At 43.7% G+C, this 25,544-nt stretch overlaps 1 protein-coding gene across 1 annotated transcript in view; it reads left to right on the forward strand.

Moving 5' to 3' along the window:
- Nucleotides 1–25,544, forward strand: part of MAST1 (microtubule associated serine/threonine kinase 1) — a 696,806-nt gene that overhangs the window by 488,448 nt on the left and 182,814 nt on the right. The window contains exons 18-21 of the mRNA XM_069231862.1: nucleotides 10,574–10,696; nucleotides 14,914–15,023; nucleotides 16,521–16,684; nucleotides 19,204–19,472. Of these exons, the coding sequence (XP_069087963.1) occupies nucleotides 10,574–10,696; nucleotides 14,914–15,023; nucleotides 16,521–16,684; nucleotides 19,204–19,472 (666 nt within the window). The remainder of the gene's footprint in view (nucleotides 1–10,573; nucleotides 10,697–14,913; nucleotides 15,024–16,520; nucleotides 16,685–19,203; nucleotides 19,473–25,544) is intronic.

Genomic DNA, 25,544 nt, shown 5'->3' on the forward strand with positions numbered 1-25,544 from the left:
TCAGTGAGATCAGTCTGTAGTTTTTGAGGTCACTGGGGTCTTTAGGTGGGGTCTGACCTCTGCGTGCTTCCATTCATCAGGGAAGGTTGCCGTGGAGTAGGAGGTGTTGAGGATGCGGGTTAGTTCCATGGTAATAGTGTTAACTTTGAGGTTGAAAAGCCAGTGGGGGCAGGGGTTAGTGGGTGCCCCAGAGTGGGTGGTTGACATGATGGCTACGGTGGTCTGTGTGGGAATCAGGGGCCAGGAGGTTATCTTGTGGCTGGTGTTGTCAAGAGCTAGCCTGTTCGCTCCACAGAGATGCAATGTTGCCCCAGCTGCTTGTTCCCAATTCCACCTAAATGTTGGGTGCCTTCCACTTCAATACACATGATCAGCACCGCAGTGTCGTGGGGAAAAGGGGATGGATGAGAGAAGAAGAGAGACACCAGAGTCCGAGGGCTGGACGCCTAGTGATGGTCATTGAAGAGCCGGTCTTTCCTTTGATAAATTACACATCAGTCAAATAACTAATATCTCATAAACCATGTACCATCTACTGTCAAACTATGATGTGCAAGCTAGATGTACCTGTTGGGGTCCCCTTTCCCGCTTTTGATGGCTCTCCCTCTCTCAAAGAACTTTTGGAAATGATGTGGATTACCTGTAATTAAATAAGAGCCTTGAATCTCTTATACTATTTATAACTACTTCCACTGTGATCCCAGATTAGTCCATTGTCACCTCAATTAAGCCTACTTAGATGTTCCTTGACATTCAGTGGATATCTTGCATGTTTCACCTTGATGAGATTTCCCAAGATGCTGACTCACTCGACTCATAGACATTTACATAGGCAACAATAATAAGATCAAGCTCTCAGGGAATTAGATTCTCCAGATATTCATGGGTTAATTATTGTACTGTGCTAGTATTGCGAGTAACACAATTCAGTGTTTAAATCACACTGAAAACATGGGGTTAATATCAAGGATTACGGTTCACGTTATATTGCTATGAAAACATAGGGTTAATCAGTAGCGTTGAACTTCATGAACAACCGGCTTATCACTGTTACATCACAGCATAATTTTGAGCATGGCAAAGATAAGCTTCAACTTCGTTTAAGTGCCAAACATAGAATGTTCTGCAACAATGTGATATAATGCAAATGCCTCTTTGAGCTCAGTGATAATAACTATGTTCGCAGTACATCGTATCGGTAACAACAATAGTAATGCCACATTAAACTCAGCGATAATAAACATATTCACAGTATACCATTTTCATAATAATTGTTCAATAGAAACTCCTTTCTGTGGTATAATGCAAGCAATTGCAATAAGCGTAATAGCATGACAAGCGGTGAACATCCCAATGACCTTGAAACCCAAAGATGTGCCATTTTAGGTACATCACATCCTGGAACATTCACTTATCAAGTTTCAAGTCAGCAAGTATCAAGTTTGGGCAATAAATGTTCTTAAATCGGGTGCAGCTTGTTACCGCCTTTTCATGGGTTAATTCCCTCAGTCTCTTCTGCTTCCAGAAGCGGCCTCCAAGATGCTGGACACAGAACACATATGAACATCAAAATTGGAGAAATAGAGATTCCTTCTGTGTAGCTGGTGACCTTTACAGCAAGCAATTCACTCAGGACAGGTGTGCATCCAGCCACACCCAGTCTGAGTCATAGGGAGCCACACCCAGTCTGTCATAGGAATGCTGGAGGCTTATGCAACACATGATCCCAAACAAGCATTGGTCTCTAACAAGCATTAGTTCAAGCAAGCATTAGTCTCTGCAAACAAGCATTGGTGTCTGTAAATAAGCATTGGTTCCTGCAAAGGCAAATGATGAACTCAGGAGTTTTTTAATTGGGGCGTGTCTGGGTTTGCAGGCCCGACATGTGTTTGCTGCTTGATAGATGTTATCTAGACTGGAGGTGGAGGGTTGGGGGTTAACATTGTTGTATATGGTAGTGATCTTGCTGTGGAAGTAGTCTGAGAGGGTGTCGCAGAGCTCCTGAAATGGGTGGATGGTGGTATCTGTGGCTACCCAGTTAGAAAATTCCTTGATAATACTGAGAAGTTCTTTCATGTGGTTGGTCGTGGTGTCGATGTGGGCTGTGATTGCTGCTCTTTTTGCTGCCTTGATGTGGTAGTTGTTGAGGGCTGCATTGTAGATGGCTGGGGGGGTCCTTGGTCATGCGACATTGTTTCTGGAGTCGAAGGCACCATCTTGCTGGCTTGAAGGTGTTGTTGGTTTTAGCTGGTTTCAGCAGGGCCACTCTGTTGGTGGATTTGGTAATCCAGGTGTTGAAGTTTTGGATGGCCTGGTTGAGGTCGAGGCCTTTCGTGGGCTTGGTTTTGTGCGGTGCCAAGGGCCTGTGCCCATAGATTTTTGGTTACCTTGTCCCAGCTTTGATGGGGGGTGCTGAGATGCTTGGAGGTGGTGTGCTGGAAATTGGATATGGTAAAGTGGACGAAGATGTAATCGTTCCCGGTGAGTACAGTCATGTGAGTGAAATTCATTCTGTTGTAGAAATGAATATGGCATCCAGTATGTGTCTGTCATGGGTTTGGTGACCAGTTATGTGAGGTTCTCTATGAGGGAAGTGGAGTGGGTGTCATTGGGGTCAGGAAGGTGGAAAGTGAGATCTCCGAGTAGGATGTAGTGGAGGGAGTCAATGGCGAGGAGGGTGATGAGGTTGGCAATGGTGTCGCAGAAGGCTGGGCGTGGTCCCAGGGGTCTGTATGTGAGGGTGCCTAGCATCTTGGTGTTGGCATTGGTCTAGAGTTGGAAGTTGAGGTGCTCCATAAGGGGCATTGGGCTGTCGCCGGTGATGGTGCATTGGATGGTTTCCTTGAAGATGATGGTGCTGCCTCTGCCATGTTTGTTGGTGTGGTCTCGATGTATTATCTTGTAGCCATTAGGGGTGGCGGTGGCGATGCCGGGGTTTGATGAGGGTGTTAGCCAAGTTTGGTGGTGAAGACAACATTAGGGTTGTGGATGGGGATGGTGTCCCAGATTTCCGTGGCTTGTTTGCATAAGGAGAGGGCTTTTAGCAGGTCTAAGTTTACCTTTGTGAATCGGGCCCTATGTGTTCAGGACTCATACTCCTCTAAGTTCATCCCTGCGGCATTTCTTGCAGCCTCAGTGTACAAATAATAATAGAAGCTGGAGGCTGTGGGCAAGAAATTGTTTTCAGCAGGCAGTCTAACTTTGAAGTTTCTAAGTACTGCATGCCTCCTCAGATGACATACCCCTGCTCATTGGCACATGGGTCATCTGGTAACACCAAACTTGCCAAAACACCTGTAGGGGGAATTTTTTCTGAGCTGGGGAGGAATGGCCGGGTGGCATCTCTACAGATTATTCAGTCTGGTTTGGACTAGGTGCACTCTTGAGGCCAGGGCCATGGTTTCTTTGGCGGACCTCCGGCATAATGCCAGGCTCAGAACCTCTGGATTCTCAGCAGACGTGCAATCCACCTTTATGGACCTCCTTTCAGCAACTCCCTGTTATTTGGTGAACGGCCTATTTGGCTTTGGAGTGGTTCAAATCTAGCAGGGCAGCTGTAACTCACTTTGCCTACAGCTCCTTCAACAAAACTACCGGCAGCTTTGTAAATGTTGGTGGTTTGCTCACTGATTTAATTTCCATCAATCGATGCCAGACACAGCAACAGCAGTCTCAGACACTACTACTTAGGCAGAATAGGGGCCGTAGAAGCGGTAGAGGCTGAGCCACCTGACAAATAGCCTCCTCTTCTTCCTCTTCTGCCACATCACCTCACCCAAGAAGGAGCTCTAGTTTGACTTGTTAGACCTGGTGAGACCTGTAGGAGGCTGGGTGTCCTCCTTTCTGCAGGCTCTGAATACCATAACTTTGGAACAGTGGATCCTTCAAATTGAAGAAAGTGAGTTTGCCCTTCCACAGGTTCCCTCCCCCCTTGATTTCACCACCTACACCTATTCCCAGAGTAGTGGTGTTTGTGCCCAGTGGGAGACTGGGCAAGGGTGCTACTCTCTGCACTTCCTGGTTCCCAAGAAAGACACCAGTGCTTGTCCAATCCTAGCGATCAGAGTCTTGAATCTTTTTCTTTTCCTCACAAAAAGAAATTTAACATGCTGATCATGGCACAGATTCTTTTGGCACTAGAAGCAGCGGACTGTATGGTGTCCTTACACCTTTCAGGAAACATATTTCCACTTAGCTATCCTGCATTCACACAGACAGTACCTGAGTTTTGTGATAGGGCCCACTTACTGCCAGTTTGTGGTCCTTCCATTTGGACTAACATCTGCACTTCAAGCCTTTACAAAGGTGATGGCAGTGGTAGCAGCACATCTGACGCGATCAGGAGTACTGGTATTTCCATATCTGGACAACTGGGTGCTCCTGTTTATAGGGACAGTACTGGACATAACATCCCTTTAAGCCTTTTCACCTACTCAGAGGATATGAGACATCCAATCCATGATTTGTTTGTTTAAGGAAATGGCTCCTATTCCTAAGTGGGCTGTTTTATGCCTGCTAATCTGCTGCCTTTTTGCGTATACCCGGTCACACATGCATACAGACACATGAGGGCCCCTCAGCAGTGCCTCTGCAGGCAATGGTTCCAGCATGGGGAAGACTTGTTGGACAGATTTACGATCTCCACAGCCACTGCAGTGGATGAGACCAATGGGATGTGGAGGGAAACCTTGTGGCAGGAATGTCTTTCGAGCCCCACCAACTGTGTCCACAGTTTAGATGACTCCACCTAAGTTGGGATGCTTATCTGGAGGAACTGAAGATCAAATGCCTCTTGTCTTCAGAAGAGCTTTTTCTTCATATCAATCGGTTATAACAGAGGGTGCTTCAGTTGCCTCTCAAGGCCTTCCTTCGTGCCCTTCGCAGATGGTCAGTACAGGTCTTAATAGACAATACAATTGCAGTGTGGTATATCAACAAACAGGGAAGTGTGGGGTCTCAGCTACTTTGTCGGTAACCCCAGCTCTGGTCATGGGCTCAGAATCACAAAGATAGGCTAGTAGTGACCCATCTGACAGGTTCTCCCGATACCGGAGCCAACAGCCTCAGTTATCTTCTCGAGTGGCGTCTTCACCTGTTGGTAGTTCTGAATATCTTTACCCAGTGTGGCACATCTCAGGTGGATTTTTAGCCATTCACGGCAACATGTATTGCTCTATGTTTGGTGCCCTCCAGTATCCAAAGCTAAGAGCCTTGGAGGACATGTTTCGGTTGGAATGAATGTTTCTCCTTAACTATGTTTTTCCTCTCCTACCCTCAATTCCTGGAGTTCTAATGTAAATTCTTCAAGACCGGGCCAAAGTTATCTTCATCTGGCTGAATTGGCCAAGAAGGGTGTGATACCGAGACCTTCTGCACCTCTACCTCTTCCCTTTCCTTTATCTTCATCTCAAAGCAGAACTTCTGTCCCGTTGGGGGATGGAAGCCAGATTCTACACCCCAACTTCCAAAACCTTCATACTTGAAGATTGAGCGGGGCAATTCAGGTAGATTCTAATTCCCAGCAGAGGAGGTAGATGCAATTCTGCCTCCTCACTGTAATTCCACCAAGATGGTGTTCTCAGGAAGGTGGAACAAGTTTGTTACTTGGTGTGCAAAGAACAAAGTGGATCCCTTAAAGGGTATTTGTCGGATTTCCTGATGTATGCACTTTCTCTCACACAGCATGGCTTTGCTGTGTGGACTATCAAGGGATACTTAACAGCCTTGATGGACTTTCTTCGCCTGCTGGACCAAGCATCCCTTTTCAAATTGCCCATCTTTTTAAGTTTGCTCAAGAACTTAACAAATATGTTTCCCCGTGTGCTTTTTGTTATGCTGCAGTAGGACCTTAATTTGGGTCTGACATTCCTGATGTGGTCTAACCTTTGAGCCCTTTCACTGTTGCCAGTGATGGCTGTTGACACTTAAGATAGTTTTTCTAGTTGCTATCACTTTGATGAGACATGTCAGTGAGGTTTAAGCACTGAGCGATCCGCCCTTTTCCTTGATAAGTTGATTCCTCTATCCAGAACTGCTTTCCTTTCCAAGGTTGTGACCCCATTCTTACAATCCATCACTTTTGCGTCTTTCTCTCATCCTCCATATCTCACTAATTAGGCGTAGTGGCTAAACAGGTTGGATCTAAAAATGGCAGTCATTTTCTATAATGACTGCAGCAAGGATTCCCAGACCCAAGACCAGATCTTTGTAGGATTCACAAGCGACATGAAAGGCAAATATGTCCAAAAGGAGAACTGTATCGAGTTTGTTCATCTAGTGCATCAAAAGGTATTATGCCTTAGCATGAAAACAACCACCTGATGGGATGAGTCCATTCCACCATAGCCAAGATTTAAATCTCTGCCCTGGCAAGTGGAGTTCTTTTGGCTGAAATGTACAGTGACACCTTGGAAGTCTGTGCACCCTTTTGCTAAGCACTATTTCTTAGGTGCAGAAGTGAGACAGGACAGCTATTTTGCCAATTCTGACAGGCAGGACTTCCTTGTCTGACCATTCCTTCAAGTACCTCCTCCAAGTGATGTACTGCTTGACAGGAAAAATCCATCAGAAGAAAAAGTTATTGTTTAATGTATACTCTGTCTACCTGCAGATTTCTCACTGATCATGCCCATCTCCCCATCTTGACAGATAGTCATAGGCCAGTTTCATAAGGTTCCAAATAGTTTGTTGCACTGCCACTCAATATACATGATTCTCATCCTTCTGCCTCATTTGTGTGGAAAAAATGAACAGGAAACTGACAGTGGCACACCAGAGTGGACAGTTCACGGCTCAGTTACGTACCAATGAGCCAAAACCCTTTACTAGTGGGGAAGAGCTTTGAAAAAGGTTCTGGATCCAGTCAGGTGCCTGTGATGTCCAAAAGGTGAGAAATATGCAGGTAGATAGAGTGTTCACCATAAAGATTGTTATCAAAGGTCAGTAACGTTTTTATCTGATACAGACATCTAGCTGCAGATTCCTTACCTTAGAATATTTCCCGCGCATCAGACTGGATCCTGAAAACCTTGAGCAGTACCTCTCTGCACTGGTAGGTGGCGTTGTTGGGCTATGGTGGCATTGTCCAAATGGCACGTGCAAATCTAGGCCCCGCTCCCACACATCAGCTGCGGAGCCTGAAACTGGGTCTGCTTTGTTCCTTCGAGAGTTTCTGGGACCCTGAGCAACCCCCAAACAGCAAAAAGAATTTTATGAGGCTATGCACCTCATACTGGGACATAACATCCCACCCCAAAGAACCTGGTTGTTCAGGCCTTCACCTCCAAAGTTAACCCTAGCGTGTTTCCTATCACACTATGGATAGGGAATTCAAGAGGCTGGATACCTTTGGCGAGATGATTTTCTTTTCCACCAGCTTTGCACTGCGCTCCGTAAAACTGAGTGCCTCTTTGGCTGGTATTCCTACCCAATTTGGGATTTGGTTGCGCGAGTGCTGGATATGGTCTCAACGGAGGCCCAAACCATCATATTCCAGGCTATTGCTGATGGCCGAGACACAGCAAAGTTCAGACTACACTGCAGACTGGACACAATAGACTCCTTGGGTAGAGTGATTCTTTTGTCAGTGCTTCGTTGCCATGCCTGACTGAGGTCAACTGACTTTCCAGGGGATGTCAAAGCTGCCTTTATGGACATGGACTTTGATGGGACTCACCTGTGTGGCGATAAGGCAAATGTCGTTGTTGAGTGCTTTAAGGACAGCTGGGTCACTGCCAAGTCGTTGGGGCTCTCTACAGTCTCACTCTTTTTTTTCTCCCCTTCCGTGGCTTTGGTAGGGACTACCAAACACATCCTTGTTTATGCAGCCACCATCACCAGCAGAGTCCCAAAGCCTTTTAAGGCTGTGGACATGGCTGCGGATGTGGTTCTCACAATCCTCATGGGAAGAACGTGCAATGTCAGCACTTCTGTGTGTTGGAGTTTCCAAACTGGCTCTCACTTGGAGACGCATTTCATCTCGATGGACCTCAGGACTCCTGTATACCTTCCCACTAATGCCACTCCAGCCTCAAGTTATGACAAAGATCAGGATGGACTGGGCCCAAGATATCCTTGTGTCTCTGGATTGGGCATGGAAAGTATGGTATCCTGAACTCCTGAGCATCTGACCTTCGGTGAGGCTACCCTTCAGGAGAATCTCCTGTTACAACACCAGGGCAGGGTTCTGCACCACACCTGCGCACACTACACTTTCATGCCTGGAGATTGAGTGGTGGCAGTTGACAGTTTTTTATCTTTCCTTATAAGTCTGTCTGTTTATACAGGCATCCAGATGTCCATCAACAAACACTCATTATGCCTGCTGCATGGAAAGGTTTGTTTCTTGGTGCTGAAAAGCATGTGGATCTGATTTCTGCACCAAGGTATTGTTGTTTGTTTTATATTTAGTCTGGCAAGGCTTTGCTTTGGACACAGGTAAAGGGTATCGTTCAGCCATTTTAGCTCTCCTTGTTGAAGTCACCTGTTGTGGCTTGTTTCCTGAAAGGACTCCAACATGTTTCCACCTAAGCTCTTCATTAAGCCCCAATGGAACTTTAACTTGCTCTTAACCTTTTTGATGTGTTCACACTTCAAGCCCATGCATAATTGTCCAAAGTACCTCTTGATGATCAAAACAGTCTTCTTGGTGGCCATAACTTTGGCCAGAAGGGTTAGCAAGCTACGGGTGACTCTTTTTTTTTGCCAAAAGTGGTGATGCCTTTCCATGTCGGCCAAAGCCTCATGCTGCTGACCTTTATCGCTCTGTCTCACCCCTCTAGAGAGGAAGAGAAGCTATATTGCCTGGACCCAAAAAGAGCGCTGTCGTTCTACATCGGTAGCACCAGAGAACACTGGATGTGAGAGCAACTATTTGTTGGGTTCCCCAAAGAACAAAAACAGAAAAGCAGTGCAAAAATGGACCATCTCCAGGTAGATTGTGCTCTGCATTAAAATCTGCTACCCACTGGCCAAGAAACAACCCCATGAGGGCTTGTGGGCTCATTTCACCAGAGCCAAAGCTACAACCACTGCATTAGCTCGTGGTGTCCCTATCCTGGATATCTGACATGCTGCTGTATGGCTTCTCGGCATATGCTTACAAAATACTACTGCCTTGACAGCAAGGTCCCTTGTGACAGGCATTTTGCCTGTTCAGTCTTCCAGGATATTTTGGCCTGAACCAGTTTGCAGACCCACCTCCAGGGAAGTATTGCTTTGGTATTGATTTTAAGGCAAGGAATCTGTGGTTAGAAGTCTCTATCAGATGAACACGTTACTTACCTTTGATAAATCCTTACCTGGTAGAGACTATATCTAACCACAGATTCCTTACCAACCCTTCCAACTTTCCCATTTCAGCAAATTAGTTTCTCCTAACAAAAAGGTCCCTATAGGTCTTTAGTATCTGCCCACTGGTCCAACAGCCTACTGATGTGGCTCGGTGCTTTTGAGCATGGAAATGTCACTGCAGACATCACTTCCAGCGTAGGCAGTGCCTACATGGAGCCGATCATTGCCATCTACTGCCACACAGAGGTACTGATCACAATTTTCGGGATCCACTCTGGGGAATATTCTAAGGTAAGGAAGCTGTGGCTAGATAGAATCTATACCATATAAGGCATTACCAAAGGTAAGCAATTTGTTCTTCTCCCGCATTGGAGTCTTTCTAGATTCACATGCAATCCACCCACCTCTCCTTTCATAAGGCTCCATTTATTGAGTATTACACTTAACAAGCTAGAAAATCAGGCAATTGGAAGCCTTTGTTAGTGAAAGAGCTGAGGGTGCTGGTCTCTGATTGGCTGGAGTTTGGGTCAAGTATAATGATGCGCATAGGATGTAAACAGTCTATCACACGTTCAGTGTTATTGAGCGTAATGGTACATTGATGTGTCAACATGTTTACTATGGGTTCCCAGCCTGGCAACAGAATAATGCAAGCATGTGAATCTCTGAAAGATGCCAATGCTGGAGAACCATAGTTACAGGTAAGTAATTTGTTTCTTAAGTGGTGGGTGCAGCAAAATCCTATTTATGGGGAAAATGCAGCAAAATCACAATTACATGGATACATGGGTTTACACAAAGGATAGTTTGTCGTTCTTGAATTGCTACTGCTCACACTTACTTTAACCTCTGGATGTTCAGGTGTTCTGTTCAGTCACAGCTCACTCCAAGTTCAAGGCTACAGATCGGAAATGAACTGAGGAAGATTAGAATACACCAAAAAGAGTCAAGATATCGCAGTTGACCTCCACAAGGGGCTTTTTAAGAGTCCCCTTCTCTGTCCAGCTCTTCAAGTTCTCTTTACTGCACCTTCCATCTCTTAGCTCTGCTGTCTCTTTAATTGTATGCGTTCATCCTACCTTTCTCCCCCTCGCTTTTCTCTCCTGGTTTCTCATCTCTCAGTAGTCTCATCTTGTATCTGTTCACCACAAATTCTGTTTACTCTGTTTCTCTTCCCATTACTGCGTTTTTGAGTCCCCCATACCATTTCACTCGTTTCCCTTACTTTCTCATATGTTCCCACTTTCAAAACTCCCTTACAACTTGCTTTTTAATCATACAGGTGGTGCATATGAGGTGAAGACTCACAGTTTTTTCAAGGAATTGGACTGGAACAGCCTGCTGCGGCAGAAGGCAGAGTTCATTCCTCACCTGGAGTCAGAGGAGGACACAAGTTACTTTGACAGCAAGTAGCATTTATTTCAGCATTTATTCTAGTGTACTCAGCAAGTAGCATCATTTATTTCCAGTAAATTTGAACACTGTTTTCCTTTGCAGTTTATGCTGGGAAATGTAATTGTGCTCCCTGAAACAAACTGTTTGTCTGGGGTCAGTATGGTCAGCTTTAGGTAGAGCTGGCCTCTTTACTCTGGCCAATTTACCTAGCCACATACTTTGTGCATTATACCAATATATCAAAAATGAGAGATTAGAAGTCAGTAATTTGAAATTAAAAATCAAAAACTGTGAGAGAAAGTCAAAAACTCAAAACAAATCTGCATTACCTTAAAGCAATTCTCCTCAAAGCGCCTTACTTTGGTGAAGTGAGACTATTTATGTCTGGAACAAAATCTTTATTCTCTGAGAACATCAAGGAAGCTAATTTATTTTTGTTTATTAAAAATAACAATGAAGGTATTTCATAAATAAGACAAATGGTGAACAGAAAAAGAAATAACAAAGCTGTCGTATTCTCTGGCTTGGACTCTTTCATAGATAAAAATGCTCTACTGAATAATCGCTGCCTCCATCTTGGGAATCCCAGGGATCTATGATTTTTATTAGTTTAGTAGTGATAACAAGCAGCCTGACTGCAGATGTTCTGATCTTTGTTATGCAGCGCCTCTACCTCATTCATGCCATTAGTGTGGAGCCATGTTGGCCTTTTGTCTGTATCTAGAGGCCATTTTAGATTTTTCTCCATCCGTTCTGGAGACTTTGTATAGCTAGAACACTTGCTTCTTTGAATATTTTATGTTTAACTCTATATCAGGCATAGTTTTGAACAAATTAAAACAAATTCGCAAGACCCACACATCAGCATTTGTAATGTGCTAAACTGAAAGTTTACAGAGCTCTATTTCCATTTATAGTAGGGTTTGCTCCTCAGAGCATTCACCCTCCTTTTTTCAAATATGTACAAACCATTGAAACAAAATAGAAGACTTTCTCCGAAGGTGAAAGAAATAAAGCCGAAAATTGTTATTCAGAAAGATCTATTGTTTCTATCCACATGATGTCCCAAGGTATTTTTCAAATGTTTTCTACCAAAGCAGGCAAGATAGTCTTGAGAGCCTTGGTGTGCATTGTCATACTTTAGATAAACCTAAGCTTAGACCATTGTAAAAGAAAGCAACATTCCCCTAAAAATGGAAATCTTGTGGCCCTGCCCTACTTGAGGATACATAGACAAAGATATCCGTCCGTCTCTGCAAACCTGCAAACAGTTTGACTCCAAAGAATAGGCATCTGACACCAAACACAAATGTCTCATAGTTGATTGTGCAGAAAAGAAGCAATGGCTACTCCGTTGTCAATAGGATACTTCACGTTGACTCAGGCATTTTGATTTCACACTTTGGCAGGTCTTTGTCACTTTCACTTTAACCTGCATTGTTGGCTTCATCCTCAGTGCATTTGTTGTGCTCAGCATCAAGATCTTCCACACCTGAGAGTTTCTAGTTCTGTGGCTTGAATTGTGACCTGGAACTTTTTGAGAATAGACCATTTGGTTGAGGAGTTTACTTTTGTCCTTCGGCCGTAGACATTATGCTTAATTACTTAAGCATAAGGTTAAGCACCTAGTTTAGACATTAACCAAAAGTGGTGGATGTCCCATTTGGTGTGTTAAGAGTGCCATTGACATCAGTGCCACTTTCTGGCAGATGTCCAGCATCTCCCCAACTCTAAATAGGACCCTATTGGAATGATGTAGGGTTTGGCAGATGAAATAAAGGCATACAAGTTGACAGAGGACTTTATGTCCGCCACACTACCTTTACTCCACACGGTAAATTGAGAAATGTCTGGTGGCTTCCCTCTATACATTGGCAGAAACCACTGTAATAGCGGCTTCTATCAAAGTTTGGAAAGTTTGACGGACAGCACAGTCAGACCTGATGGCTGGCCATCAGACTTCTCCAAAGTTTTTTTGTTTTTTTAAAACAAACTCAGAATAGCAGAGTTTGTTCTTGAAAAATATAAGATGAATGGCTCCTAGTCTGACTATGAGCGTTTTTTTGTTTCTGTGGTTTAGGGTCATAACTTTTTATTTCCTTAACCTCACTGCCAGATTTTGCCAGGCATTGACAAAACAGGAAAAAAACACATAACACCAACCATCCTATATTGGGTGGATTGTGTTTTGTGCTTCCTTTGATGGCTGCAGCCAGTAAGCTGTTTGATGAAGGTTTATGCAAACAGATTATATTTTTCTCTGTCACCATAAACCTTGAAGTCCACCTGACTTAAAATCAGGGAGTCAGACAAAGAGTTAGGGGTGTTGGGGATCATTTTCTTTTTTTTCTGCCCAGTATTGTCATTTTATTCCTAGCAGTGATGGACAGGAAAAAAAAAAGATTGTCCGCTCTAAATAATGTGAGTGGTCTGATGTTCTTACTATAAGAGGCCTTACTCTGTCAGCCTCTTGGAGTAAACTTCCCAGCTGGGGAAAGCACCTTTGGAAAGACAGAGACCTGTCTGACTCTAAATAAAGTGGGTAAAACTTGGATTTAACCGACAGGATATTCCGCAAGGTTTGTGACAGAAAACGCAGTCTAACAAACTCCAAGTGTGTCCCTGAATATTAGACCTCGGCTTCACTATAGGATTTTATTATTGGGGTTCATGGTTTTGGTTTAGGCTCATGAATTTCAACATTAATATGTGGGGTTCAGGTTATAAGCCAAGAATCTGGTGTTTAGACTAGGTTTGTGCTTAGTGTTGAGGCTTAATGGTTTAAGAGTGGGGGGGGGGTAGGCTGAGGGTTTGATGAGCTGAAAGTAGTTTAAGCATTTAGGCTCAAGAATAGGCTTACAAGTAGGTATTTACAATGTTTTCATAGAACTTGAAGTTAATCCATTTTGGTTTTGATTTAAGCATAGTGTTTGGGGTTGGAAGTTTGTTTAGGATTGCAGGTTGTAGTGTTAATTTTAAAGAGTAAGAGTTGGACTAGTTGGACTTACCTTTATGCTTTGGTGTTTGTGTAGGACACTGACCCGAGCGCAGGGGAGGAGGTTGGAGGAAGTTTAGCTTGCCAATCAACAATATCACCTAGTTTTTATAAATAGCATTTCAAGCCAACTGTGCCTTATTTTAAAGTTTCTAGACACCAGCAGGGACCATGATATTACATATTACAGGACTAGAGAAAGAGAAAACTAAAGACAGGTAGAAAAGGCAGAAAGGATGATCAAAAAGGAAAACATTGACTTTAGCAGAAAGAAGGCATAAACAATAACATGCAGGAGTGAGATATTGAGACCGAAATTGTATGGTGTGGGAAAAAACGTTGAGGGTGAAACAAGGCTATGCTTCCTTGGTATTTAGTACCCCCAAAATTCGACCATGAAGTCTAAGAAACATTTGACCATTGCACTTTGTTTTTATTTACAATCTGCACTCCGTACCATTTCTAACAGAACAGATGCTTCAACTATCCATTTTTTATGAAACTGAATTTAATGAGGATTGAAGGCGGAGTTGGTCTTGCAGAAATTCAAACGTGTAAACTTTTGATCACCACATATCTCAACAACAAACTTCTAAATCACTGAGCCATCCTGCCAGTTTAGGTCAACCCTAACCCAAACTTAAATGATGTTGCCTTAACAAAGGAAATTCTAAATTATTTGGCCTAAATAAGTTATTCTCACTAAAATAGTCCAAATCAAATTAGCGGGAATGGCTGCTATAGTATTAAGGGACACTTAGCAGGGCACTTTTCAGTAAATGTAGAGACAGAGGCCCACTAATGAGGTGAGACTACCATACAAGGGTATATGTAGTGAAAGTGGGTAGTGTTTACATATAATTTAAACCTCCAATGGCAAAATTATTTTCTTTCTAAATATGTTTTTACACTCGTCTGCAGGTCTGGGAAACTGATTTTTAGGGAGACCATGATCGACAGAAAGCTGTACCTTTTACAAAACACTGAGAGGTCACCTGACTAAAGCATAGTCTCACTGACATGTGTACTCATGGTATCATGATCTATCTCTGAAAGCTGTGGTTTTAAAATACGGCCGATTACCAGTCATCGGAATGAATCCCTGGCATTCAGGATTTGTTGCATTCAAGGAAGTCTCTCTTGAGAACGTCATATAACTCAGCTGTGAGGTTGCTGTTGTAATACTTAGTGCATTGTGTGTTTATCTCAGCATTCCTTTTCTCTCTTTTCAGCTCGGTCTGACCGATACCACCATGTCAATTCCTATGATGAAGATGACACCAACGATGATGAACCAGTGGAGATAAGGCAATTCTCTTCTTGCTCTCCAAGGTTTAGCAAGGTATGCTGGTTCTTCTCACAGCAAACTTTCTCCATGCACCCATGAGCAGGCTCTCTGTTGCCAAATGCATGCCTCGGGGATCTGAGTATGATTTATTCCAAAATGTGTATGCCCCTTGGTGCCACCCATGACTGTTCTCCCACCTGCCAACAGCATGCTCTCTGCTGTCACTGGCATCCTCTCTTCTGCAAGGGTATCACCCTTTCTTCCACGATCATGCTCCCTGTTGCCATAAGCATGCTCTGCACTGCTGAAACCATATTCCCTGCTGATAAGACCATGCTCCCTGGTCCACGACCTGTCTCTGCTGCTGAAAGCTGACTTCTTCAAGCAAGCCCTTGCCTACTGAAAACATGCCCATATTGCTTTAGGTTCCCTTCTGCCATCAGCATGCTTCTTACTACCATTTCAATGCTGCCTGTTGGCATGAGCCTAACCTATTTTGCCCTGTACATATTTTCCTTACTCCAATTATCCACTTGTTGCTGTAAGCAGGTTCCCGAATGAAATAACATGCTTCCGGCTTCCATGAACGTGCTTCCTGTTTCTAAGAGCCTGCTCCCAGAGCTGAATTTCATGGTATTTACGTATAACTTCCGCACTTTGCATATTGTGTTTCACTCACAGGACCTTTTGAGGTTCTATGTTGTTATTTTATAAGGTGGTGAGCTCATGAGGCGCTGCAGTTTAAGATGAGAAGCACCTGTAGAGCTCTGTGTAGCCTTGTTGCTGAATAGCTGGGTTCCCAATACGGTATTATCAGGAGATGAGGCATTTTATAATTGAGATGGTCTGGTAGAGCTGTGTATGGGTTCCAGAACTCGAATAATATGGATGGGGGACTACAGTTTACAAATGAGATGCAGCCACAGAGCTTTGTGCGAGTGCAAGTACTGAAATAGTTAGTGTTGTTGAGGACTCATGTTCAACGATAGGGCTAGCTGAGGGTCCCAGTTCTGAGTAGCAGGGGTGCTGCAGGTCATCACTGAGGTGTACTTGCAGAGATGTGTGTGCATTTCAGTTTTCAAATAGAGAAGTGGGACAGCATTTACCAGTGTCTGCATAGCTGTGTGTGTCTTCTGGTGTCTAGTAACAACAGGTGCTTCAGGCCTGCATTTTGGTGCACTTGTAAGTCAACTACATCCAACCAGATTTCAAATTACTCAAAGTAACAATAGCTGCCTAACCTGTTGATCCATATACCTATAACGACAACTCATGGTGGACTACAAACTCTCACACACTAACCCTTTTGAACCTCCCACATCACCTTCCCTTCAGAACTTCCAAAATGCACTTCACATCTTTACAAATGTCCCATTTCCAGTTTTATAGACAGTATGTTACATTCAACTGAGTCTTCTGCTCTGGCTGACCTCTGTCAAGATCGAGAAACTGTACCCTGGCTGCATCCATAGATGTTTTCCTCTTGATTGTAACCCAGTGTTTACAGAGCTTTCTGTGCTGTACGTTACCTCTGTTTTATTTCTTGCTCAGGTATACAGTAGCATGGAGCACCTCTGTCAGCTGGAGCAGAAGCCCCCCACAGTAGTTAAGAGAGACCACAGTAACAAGCACAAAGATGATCGTGTGAGCAAGAGAGACAGTCTTGGGAGCTTCACAATGAGAGATAAGACCTGGAGAACTGGCTCCCCAGAGATGTAAGTATAGCTGATGGATTTAATGGGGTAGTTTGTGTACCACCATTTTATTGTCTTGTCCCTCTCTTCAGACCTGCTTAGTCCACATTCTCCCATTACCGGACTTCTTTACCCTCTATGAGAGCTGGGTATAAGAGATGAGCATGTGGTGGATGCAGAATGCTCATGCACTTCAGACCTGTAATTGCCCAGGCGTGTATGGGCTTAGAATAGTCATGTGGTGAATATACAAGTGATCTCACTGTGGGTCTCAGTCTATCATTCTTGATAGCAGCGATGAGGACTGGCATGTTAGGGTGCCCAATTCAAGTGGCAATTTTTGGCCTCTGTCAAAATAATGTATAGGAGCCCAAAGAAAGGTTTCTCTGTCCATTTTGCCACCAATCTAGTTTACAGTGAATTGCATACCAGTATCTTGCAAAAGCAGGACACAATATGTGCACATTTTTTTCCAAGTAACTGGTCACAGTGTCTTGGTATTTGTCTGGCCATCCATTGTATTGCACAAATGAAAGACTATCCACAATAGGGTGCCTCCACAGCTATGAAAGGGCTATTACGGCACAGCACCAGCTCATGCTGTATGTTAAGTCATTGTGAAACATTGAAAAGCTTAGGGAGATGGTCTTACCAAAATTCTTCAGTGTAGAATGACTATACTTAATGCTAACATTTTCAATCCAGTTGTTGTGCCCTATTGCCCCACAAGAACCGATGGGTAGATTTATCCTGCAGAAAATCCTCTGCTGAAAGCTATCTTGGTCGGTTTTACTTAGAAAGCGATCCCTGTCTGCTGCCTGGCCAGATTGAACTAGGAAGTCATAAAAGCCTTCCTCACAGCTGAATGCATAGATATAATTTGGAGGACCGTCTCAGCTACCTGGGTAGGTTTGTCATGGAGGAAAGCTCTTCCTCACTGCTGCCTGATTAATTTTGGTTTTAATACTGACCTTTTCTCAATGTTTCCTGGATAAATGTGACCTGGAGGAAGACCCTTACTCACTAATGTCTCTCTTGGTTGATTAGAATTTAACAGTGGCCTTTAACTGTTCTCTCAGCAGCTTTCACTTTAAGGGTGATCCTCCCTCGTAGATGCCTGGATAAATTTAACTTTGACAGTGTTCCTTTCCTTACTAATACCTATTTATATTTTACTTACACTGGGACCATTTGGAAAACAACCATTTAAAAACAGGCACTGCAGTGCCCATTCTGTTTGTATGTTTTTGGGAGCTTTTTGTAATCAGCAGTATCAAACACTACTGTTAAAATGAGTAAGACAGACACAACTATCATCAGAAGTGTGGAGAAAGCCATTAATGTTGTGTAGCAGATTCTGTGTTGCAGCATGGTCTGAAACCAAATTGAAGTGTGTCAATTAGGTTGTTATCTTGGATGTGTTTTTAAACGTTAAGGCCGTACATTTTCCTATAATCTTATATAGGGGACAACCAAGATGAGGCAATAAGTATCAACAATCAATGATTATATAATATATTTTCTTAAGGGAGGCTTAGCATGGTCTTCTTTGAGGTGTGGTACTTTACTGTTCCGAGGGGAGGAGTTTGCGGGTAGGCTTGGCAGAAGTTCTTAGCCAGTTAATGGGTAAGGTGATTTTTAGAATAGGACAAAAGTTTGGTATTGGAGACAGCTGTGTTCATTTTTTCCTTCGATAATCAGCAAAAATGCTCATGCTGTGTTTCAATAAGCGAGATGTTAAAATATTGATTCAGGTATGAAGGAGTCAGTAAGTTCATCTCTGATCTTGCTTATTTCGTACAGGAAGAAAGAAGCATATTCAGGACAGTGGTTATTTTGTTGATTAATTAAGTAGCTTTTGAGATCTGGTTGTTTTGCAGTTTATTTCCAAATTAAGCCAGACCCCTTTGGCTTTTAGAATGGTAATCTATATTTTTCATTTTTACGTTTTAGGTGTTTAATTGAGATCAGAGATTTAAACTTCTCTCCCATTCTTTCCATTTTTTTTAAGTGAGTGTTTTTTTCTGAGATTTGAGGAGAACAACTTATATGACTTTGGGCCTGATTTAGATATTTCTCACAATGGTGACAGATATCCTATCCGCTGAAATCTAAATCACATAGGGTATAATGGGATTTAGATTTCAGCAGATTCGATATCCATCACAGTTTTGACAGAGTAACCCCCTCCGCCAATATTTCAATCAGACCCTCTGTTTTTTATGGCCCTTGTAGAGGGGCCCTACCTCACTAGTACCTAGGTAAATTTAACTTAGAAGGGTAGTCCTTCTCCAACAGATTTTTTGGGGCAGTTTTCTTTGGAATGGGATTTCTCAAGGATGCCTGAGTAGAGTATCATGGGTAGCATATCCTCTTTGTGGGCAGAAGAGGGATGTCTGCTTATTCTGAGCTGCTTGGGTAGATGTGCCTCTGCTCCTGTCCCTTCTTCTTGTAGAACTGCCTGGGCTGATTTGCCTAAGGGATGCATCTCTTGTGATACTTTGGCTTTAGGCCCTCCTCTTTTGTGATATATGATGTAGGAAGCGATTCTCAGCCTCCGAGTCTTCCTTCACTACGGAGAGTGATTCCAGCCCACCACTGGGTGCTCGTCGCAGGTTCTCAGCACTGATGGATACCAGCCGATTCACTGCACCTCTACAAGACGAGCCTGAGCGCCAGTCCCGGAAGCAGGACAAGGCCCTTCCTGATGAGGTGGGCCCCCAACAGCAAGATTCTGCATCCAAATCTTCCTCAGAGCGACAGCCAGCTCCCAGCCCAGTTGGACTTGTGGGAGGAGACCACGAACCAGGTAAAGAACTTGAACGTTATTAAATGCCTCTTAATTAATAACTATGATCAACACAAAACCACATCAAAAAATACAAAATGGAGTCAGTCATCATATGTGACTAGAACATAAATATTCAGACCCTCTTCACGGGGCCCACATTAATATACATGCATATTGGATATCTACTTGTATGTGTAAGATATGTGGACAGTTTTTAAAGCGAGAACACTGTCTAACCTTGGAGCAATAACAATCTGAAGGTAACAATTTAATTTGCATTTACATGTTTGTCTTTTATTAAAAATGCGTACAAAAAAACAATAATCGATTTGAAAAGAAATTAAAATGAGTTTAATAACACAAAATGCATTATTCACCCCACACCAGTTTCATTGTCCTTTTTTAAAGAAACTTTGTTCAAGGATACTGTTAAACTACTAGACAAGTAAGATTTGAAAACGAGTTATTTCCCATCTTTCTTCTTGTAAACTATCAGAAGACTTTCTTCATTCTGTATTCGGTCAGAGTGCATCTAAGTGGTTGACTTCTGGATGTTTTCTCCACTGACTGTTCTCTCTTCAGGGATTTTTTTGTGTGTGCTCAGCAAGGCTTTGGCTCATGATGGAAATATGTTGATAGGCTTTGTCGTATGGGTTCCAGAGCCCTTTTTTGGCAGGGTTTCCCCAAAATCCTAGTCAGTGCTGCAAAGCAGTTACCCCTAAAGTAGTTCTTTTCAGGCCTACTTCTGCTAGCCCTGTGACGCTACGTTGAGTTTTTTCCCCTTTGCTTGACATTGAGACTTCATAAAAAAAAACACACAAAGCTAATTTTCTACTGTTTTGTGTGCTAAGCATTTGTCACTCATCACTGACTCATTGTGTACTCACACGTATAACTTTCTAACTGTAAACCAGTTCCTCATATTTCCTCCATATCACAATACATCCAAAGGAAAGAATAGGAGAGGGGGGCATAAAAGGAGGAGAGGAAACACCGAACATGGAAGACAAAGAGTGAGGTGAGCTCATGTAGGAATGAAAGCAAGAAGGCCATCTGCAGCCAAACCTTTATTGAAACCACAAGTAGACTCAAAAAATAGAGGAACAATTCTCAAACATCCAAACCTAACTGTTATGAAGAGTTTGGCAATACAGATGATTTACCACCCATTGCTGTACACACTTAGGCAAAGTGATTGAGTCTTGTCAGGGAAGGTTTGTGCACCTTCTACTCCGGAGAAAATAAAGTAATTATGTATGGCTCTTGTAGAGAGCAATTAGCTTGAACAGCGGATTCTAAATCTGTTCATTCTCCAGCATTGGAGATTTCATAACTTCACATGCTTAAATCATTCCCCACCATCAGTCTGAGAATCCCCGGTAACCTTAAATAGCAGTACGCAGTGCTAAAATGTCTGTAGGCAGTGTTTAGTAGTTCATTTACCTTATTTGAAACAATCCAAACATCAAATAGTGATCTGGAAGTGCTAGCTCTCTCACTCTCCCTAGAGGGCACCATAGCTCAGTTTTCTACCTCACATTGTGTGTGAGTCCACAAGGGGAGCTCTGCTCTTACCTCTCAGTTACATACAAAGTATTATCAGAATAACCGGTGAGGAACTCATAGCAAACCAGTGTGGCCTGCAATCTTGCGCTTTAAAAACTGAAGGGCGGAAGGAGCTGGTAAAAACAAATTTTCTGGCAAATTATCGATCTTTTGTAAATACGTGGACAACTAGAGGCGCCATATTAAGCAGTGCACGCACTAGTTGTTACTTGGCCATATGTACAAAACGGGGCACGCTGCACAGACAAAACAGCATTAGATCAGAATTGCTGTATTTTGCACAAAGTTCTGTTTGTTTAAAAATTTGAATTTTAACCACTTTTAACAATTGTTTGTGGGGTTTGAACTGTGGGCTGCATTCTTGCACTTTAAAAACTGAAGGAAGGAGAGAGCAGCTAAAAACACATTTTATGGCAATTTGTCGATCTTCTCTAGATATGTGGACAACTAAGGTGCCATATTAGGGCAGCGCGAGCTCTAGTTGTTACTTGGCCACATGTACAAACTGGGGCATTCTGCGCAGATGTGCCAAAGGCGCGTCGAAGGCAAGCTTGTGTGTGCTCGTCAGCATCCTGGAAGCGGCCAGTGCCAGCCATGCTGCCTGTGGTCTCTCTTGACAACTTTTCTAAACAATATGGTAGAGATTTTCTTCGGATTCTCACCCTGGGGAAGAAATGTGATGTTGTACTGTCTTTAGACCCAGTGCTTAACAATCATCCATTCCCCCAATGCAGTTTTCAATTCACTCCCCTGTCCCTAGGTAAGACCCTTTCCCCTTTACAGGGACAGAAGTAAGGGAAGGCTCAGTTTTCTGCAGCACTGTTCAAGGTCCTCTCTATACAAAAACACACAGATAACATCTTTGACCTTTTGAGTGAGGACAAGCTTGACAAACTTGATATATTGTTTTTGACAGAGACCTGGTTCTTTGAGTCCTCCAACCCTGCCATTGTGAGGGCCATTCCTAATGGTTTTAAATACACAAGAAGGATCGCCAGTCTGGTAGGGAAGGAAGTATAGCCATAATTCTCAGGTATAACTTGGTCTTCCAGACGTTCAAAATTGAGATCCTCGTTAGAGCAGAGGCAATGGGCTTCTGTGTCTCCTTGTCTCATCAGAATTCTGTGGCAGGAGTGTTAATTTACAGACCTTCAGGGCCAGCTGGTCTGCTCTTGAAATCTTCAGGGAATGCAGTAGCACACTTGGCACTGAGATATGCACAGTTTACACTTTTATACTCCTAGGTGACTTCAATCTCCATATGGATATGGTGGACATTAATGAGGTAATAGGATTAAAGGAACTGATGATGTCTTTAGACCTCACAAAAGCCTCTTTACATCAGGTCTGGGCAGATCAGTTTCTTATTAAATTTTCCTGGCTGGCCCTTATTTAAACACATCTCAACTTATGGGGCACTCTGCTTATTAAGAGAGCATTTAATAAAATCCAGCTGGTGGAATTCATTTGCACTTTGGAGCATAGCTCCCCTTCTCCGGCTGGGCAGACGGAGACAGCTGTTCTGCTGTTAGACAAATGGAACGTAAAAACTAGCACGCCACTTGTAGGTTGAAGAGAACTAAGCTGTCTAGTCCCTGGTTCTCAAGCATCAATCAGAGCAGTATAGGAAGCATGGGGAGGAGATACTAGCTGAGCAGAAGGTGATATCTAACGCCAAAACCAGTTGCACCTTAGATGCCATAATCCAGGAGCCTCAACACGCAAGAGTTGCTCAGAAGGCATGAGTAGCGTCTTATCTCTGGGTTCAAGCCCAAGGTTCAGCTGCATCTCCTCAACCTCCTGTTTGGCAAAGAACATTTGTTTGGGCCTCAGATCGATGAAATACTTGGAAAAATCAAGGATACAGAGAAAGCCAACTCAATAGGAGTGCTTCAGGTAACTTATTCAGGGGCTACCTTCGAAAACACAAGCCTAGAGGAGAGCGAAGACAACCTCGCCTGAGCAAACTCACTCTTACCAAAGGCAACAGCAGTCCTTTCACCAGCAAGCGGGAAGTAGCTACAGTCATGGATCCTACAGAGCAAATAAACTGCCCTAACCAAATCAAGTGCCCTAACCAAGCTCTGGTTTGCATCTCTCCCCTCCTCGCCATCCCCACCCGATCACACATCTCCTTTTGGGAAGAGGGTATGCAGTTTCCGCTCTGGCTGAGAGGAGATCAAGCCTGACAATGAGCCTTAAACATCATCCAGCATAGTTTTTGCCTAGAACCACACTCAAGCCTTCACAACATATCCTCTTGTTCACACGTTTCCTAGCGCACAGCGGACCAGGTTTACAAGCCCCTAGTGCCACGGAGCGTCATTTTTTGTGACTCTCCGGTGACACTGTGCAGTGTACAAGGCGGTGCAAAATCACTTTTTGTGGCTTAGCGCCACCTTGTAAATATGGGCCCCTCCGATGCAGTGTTCTGCGTCAGAGGGGCATACAATGTGTGTTGTTGTGGGTGTTCCACCGCAACACCCATTGCTTTTGACGCTGCCCCAGATTTACTAGGAGGCATAAATCTGTGGCAGCGCCAAAATCTAACACCACCCCAGGGGTGGCGTTAACATGGCACAACAAGGAGGAATACTTTTATTCCTCCTCATTTTTGCTTTTTCCATTCTTCAGCACACATAGAAAGAGCAAAAGGCCATGAATTAATCTTTATGTGCAGAAAGGTGTACTTTCCTGCACATAAAAAATCATTAAAAAATGTTGATTTGCTACTTCTATGCCAAATCACCATTGTAGATTGTTTATGTGCAGGAAGTGACACCTTCCTGCACATAAACAATCAGTCCCCTCAACGTAGACACCCTTGCTCTATGGTACAAGGGTGCCTGCAGTGGTGCTGGCAACTAAACTTAGCTCCCCTGTAGGGGGAAACACAGGGGGGGCACCATATTTGAGCAAATATGATGCATTCCTGCATTTCTCAAGTGATGGTTCTGCAAATTTTGGGGCAGCACTGTGCTGCACCACTCTTTAGTAAATCTGACCCAACATCCCTCACTTCTTCAAGAGGAGGTGCTTGCCCTGCTGCAAGACAATCTCCCCGCAACAACCAGGAAGCAGTATTTACTCCCTCTATTTTCCTATTCCCCAAAAAGGATAGCTCTCTCAGGCCTATACTCGATTTTTGCATGACAACTCTACAGAATGTTTACCACAAACTCCAACAGGAAGATTACTAAACAATGCTCTATCTCATGTATGCCTATTTTTGCATACTTATCCACCCTGGATCTCGATGCTATCTTTGCTTTGAGGTAAGTGCTCAACACTACCAAGTCAAAGTTCTTAGTTTCAGAATCACCACAACTCCAAAGGTGTGCTTGGGAGGTGCTTATAAGTGATGGCTACACATTTGCGAAGGAAAGACATTTACATTTTTCCCTACCTCCATGATTGATCAAGAGCAGTACCAACCTGCAGAGGCTGAATCACATTCAAACAGTGGTGTCCCTACTCCACAGGTTAGGGTTCATCATAAATGATATCAATTACCACCTATAGCCTCTCCAGATCTAACCCTTCCCATCATCAGTTTTAGATGCAGCTATGGGGAGGCTTATCCCAGTCATCACATACAGAGATTTCTGGCAATTGCTACATCTTTTTCAGCCCAGTCCTCAGCTCTCAGTAAAACATTCCATGCGTCTTCTAGGTATGATGGTGTCCTGTATCCCACTGTCAAATACACAAGGCTTCTTATGCACACATTGCAAGAGTATCTTGCGAATCATTGGTCTCAAGCGGAAGGTGACTGGGAAGATCTAGGTTTTTTGCAAGCAATGACCCACCACTATCTGCAGAAGTCTGATCTCCCAGTATCCCTTCCACAGGCAAATCCTTGCTGGATCAAACTTTCGTCCTCTGGGGGTTCCAGCTGCACCCGATGACACTCCTGGGCTCAGCGAACTTGGGTGCAACTTTGTGCGATGTGTCCTGGTCCACGGTGCTGCATGGCGACAGATGGCGACAGTTTGAAGATTCTTAGTTACAAATTGACCCCAGCAGGCTTCTCAGCTGCTGTGTCCTTGTGCTATGAACAGTAGGCCCACTGTCTCTTGGCTTTGGCTGGGCTTCGGATATGACTTCTCCTTCAGCAGGTCACAGCAGGCACCGTCCCTCTCTTTTATTAGCCACCAGGTTCGGCTGGTGCAGTCCACTCTGGCGCAGCCTCTCCTTGCTGATTCCACGGTGTAGCAGGCCAGCCCTTCTTTGGTCCTTCCTCCAGTCCAGTTGAGATCTTAGTTCATGGTGGTAGGGGTGTCCCATTTATGCTCAGAAAATGCCCTCAGGGCAGGATGTTGTTGGTAGCCAAAAGGGTTACCATGTTCCCTCCCATCTGATGGCCTCTTTCTGTGAAGTGTGACATCCTGTCATTCCAGGATTCATCGTTCTGCCCACTTCTAATATGGCAGGACCCCTCTCCAGATGTGTGGAGCTCCCTTGCCCAACTCAGAGGTGTGGCTATCAATGGTTCTATATACCCCAGGAGAAAGGTTTGGCAAC

The sequence above is a fragment of the Pleurodeles waltl genome, chromosome 4_2, assembly GCF_031143425.1.
Source record: "Pleurodeles waltl isolate 20211129_DDA chromosome 4_2, aPleWal1.hap1.20221129, whole genome shotgun sequence".
Lineage (NCBI taxonomy): Eukaryota > Metazoa > Chordata > Amphibia > Caudata > Salamandridae > Pleurodeles > Pleurodeles waltl.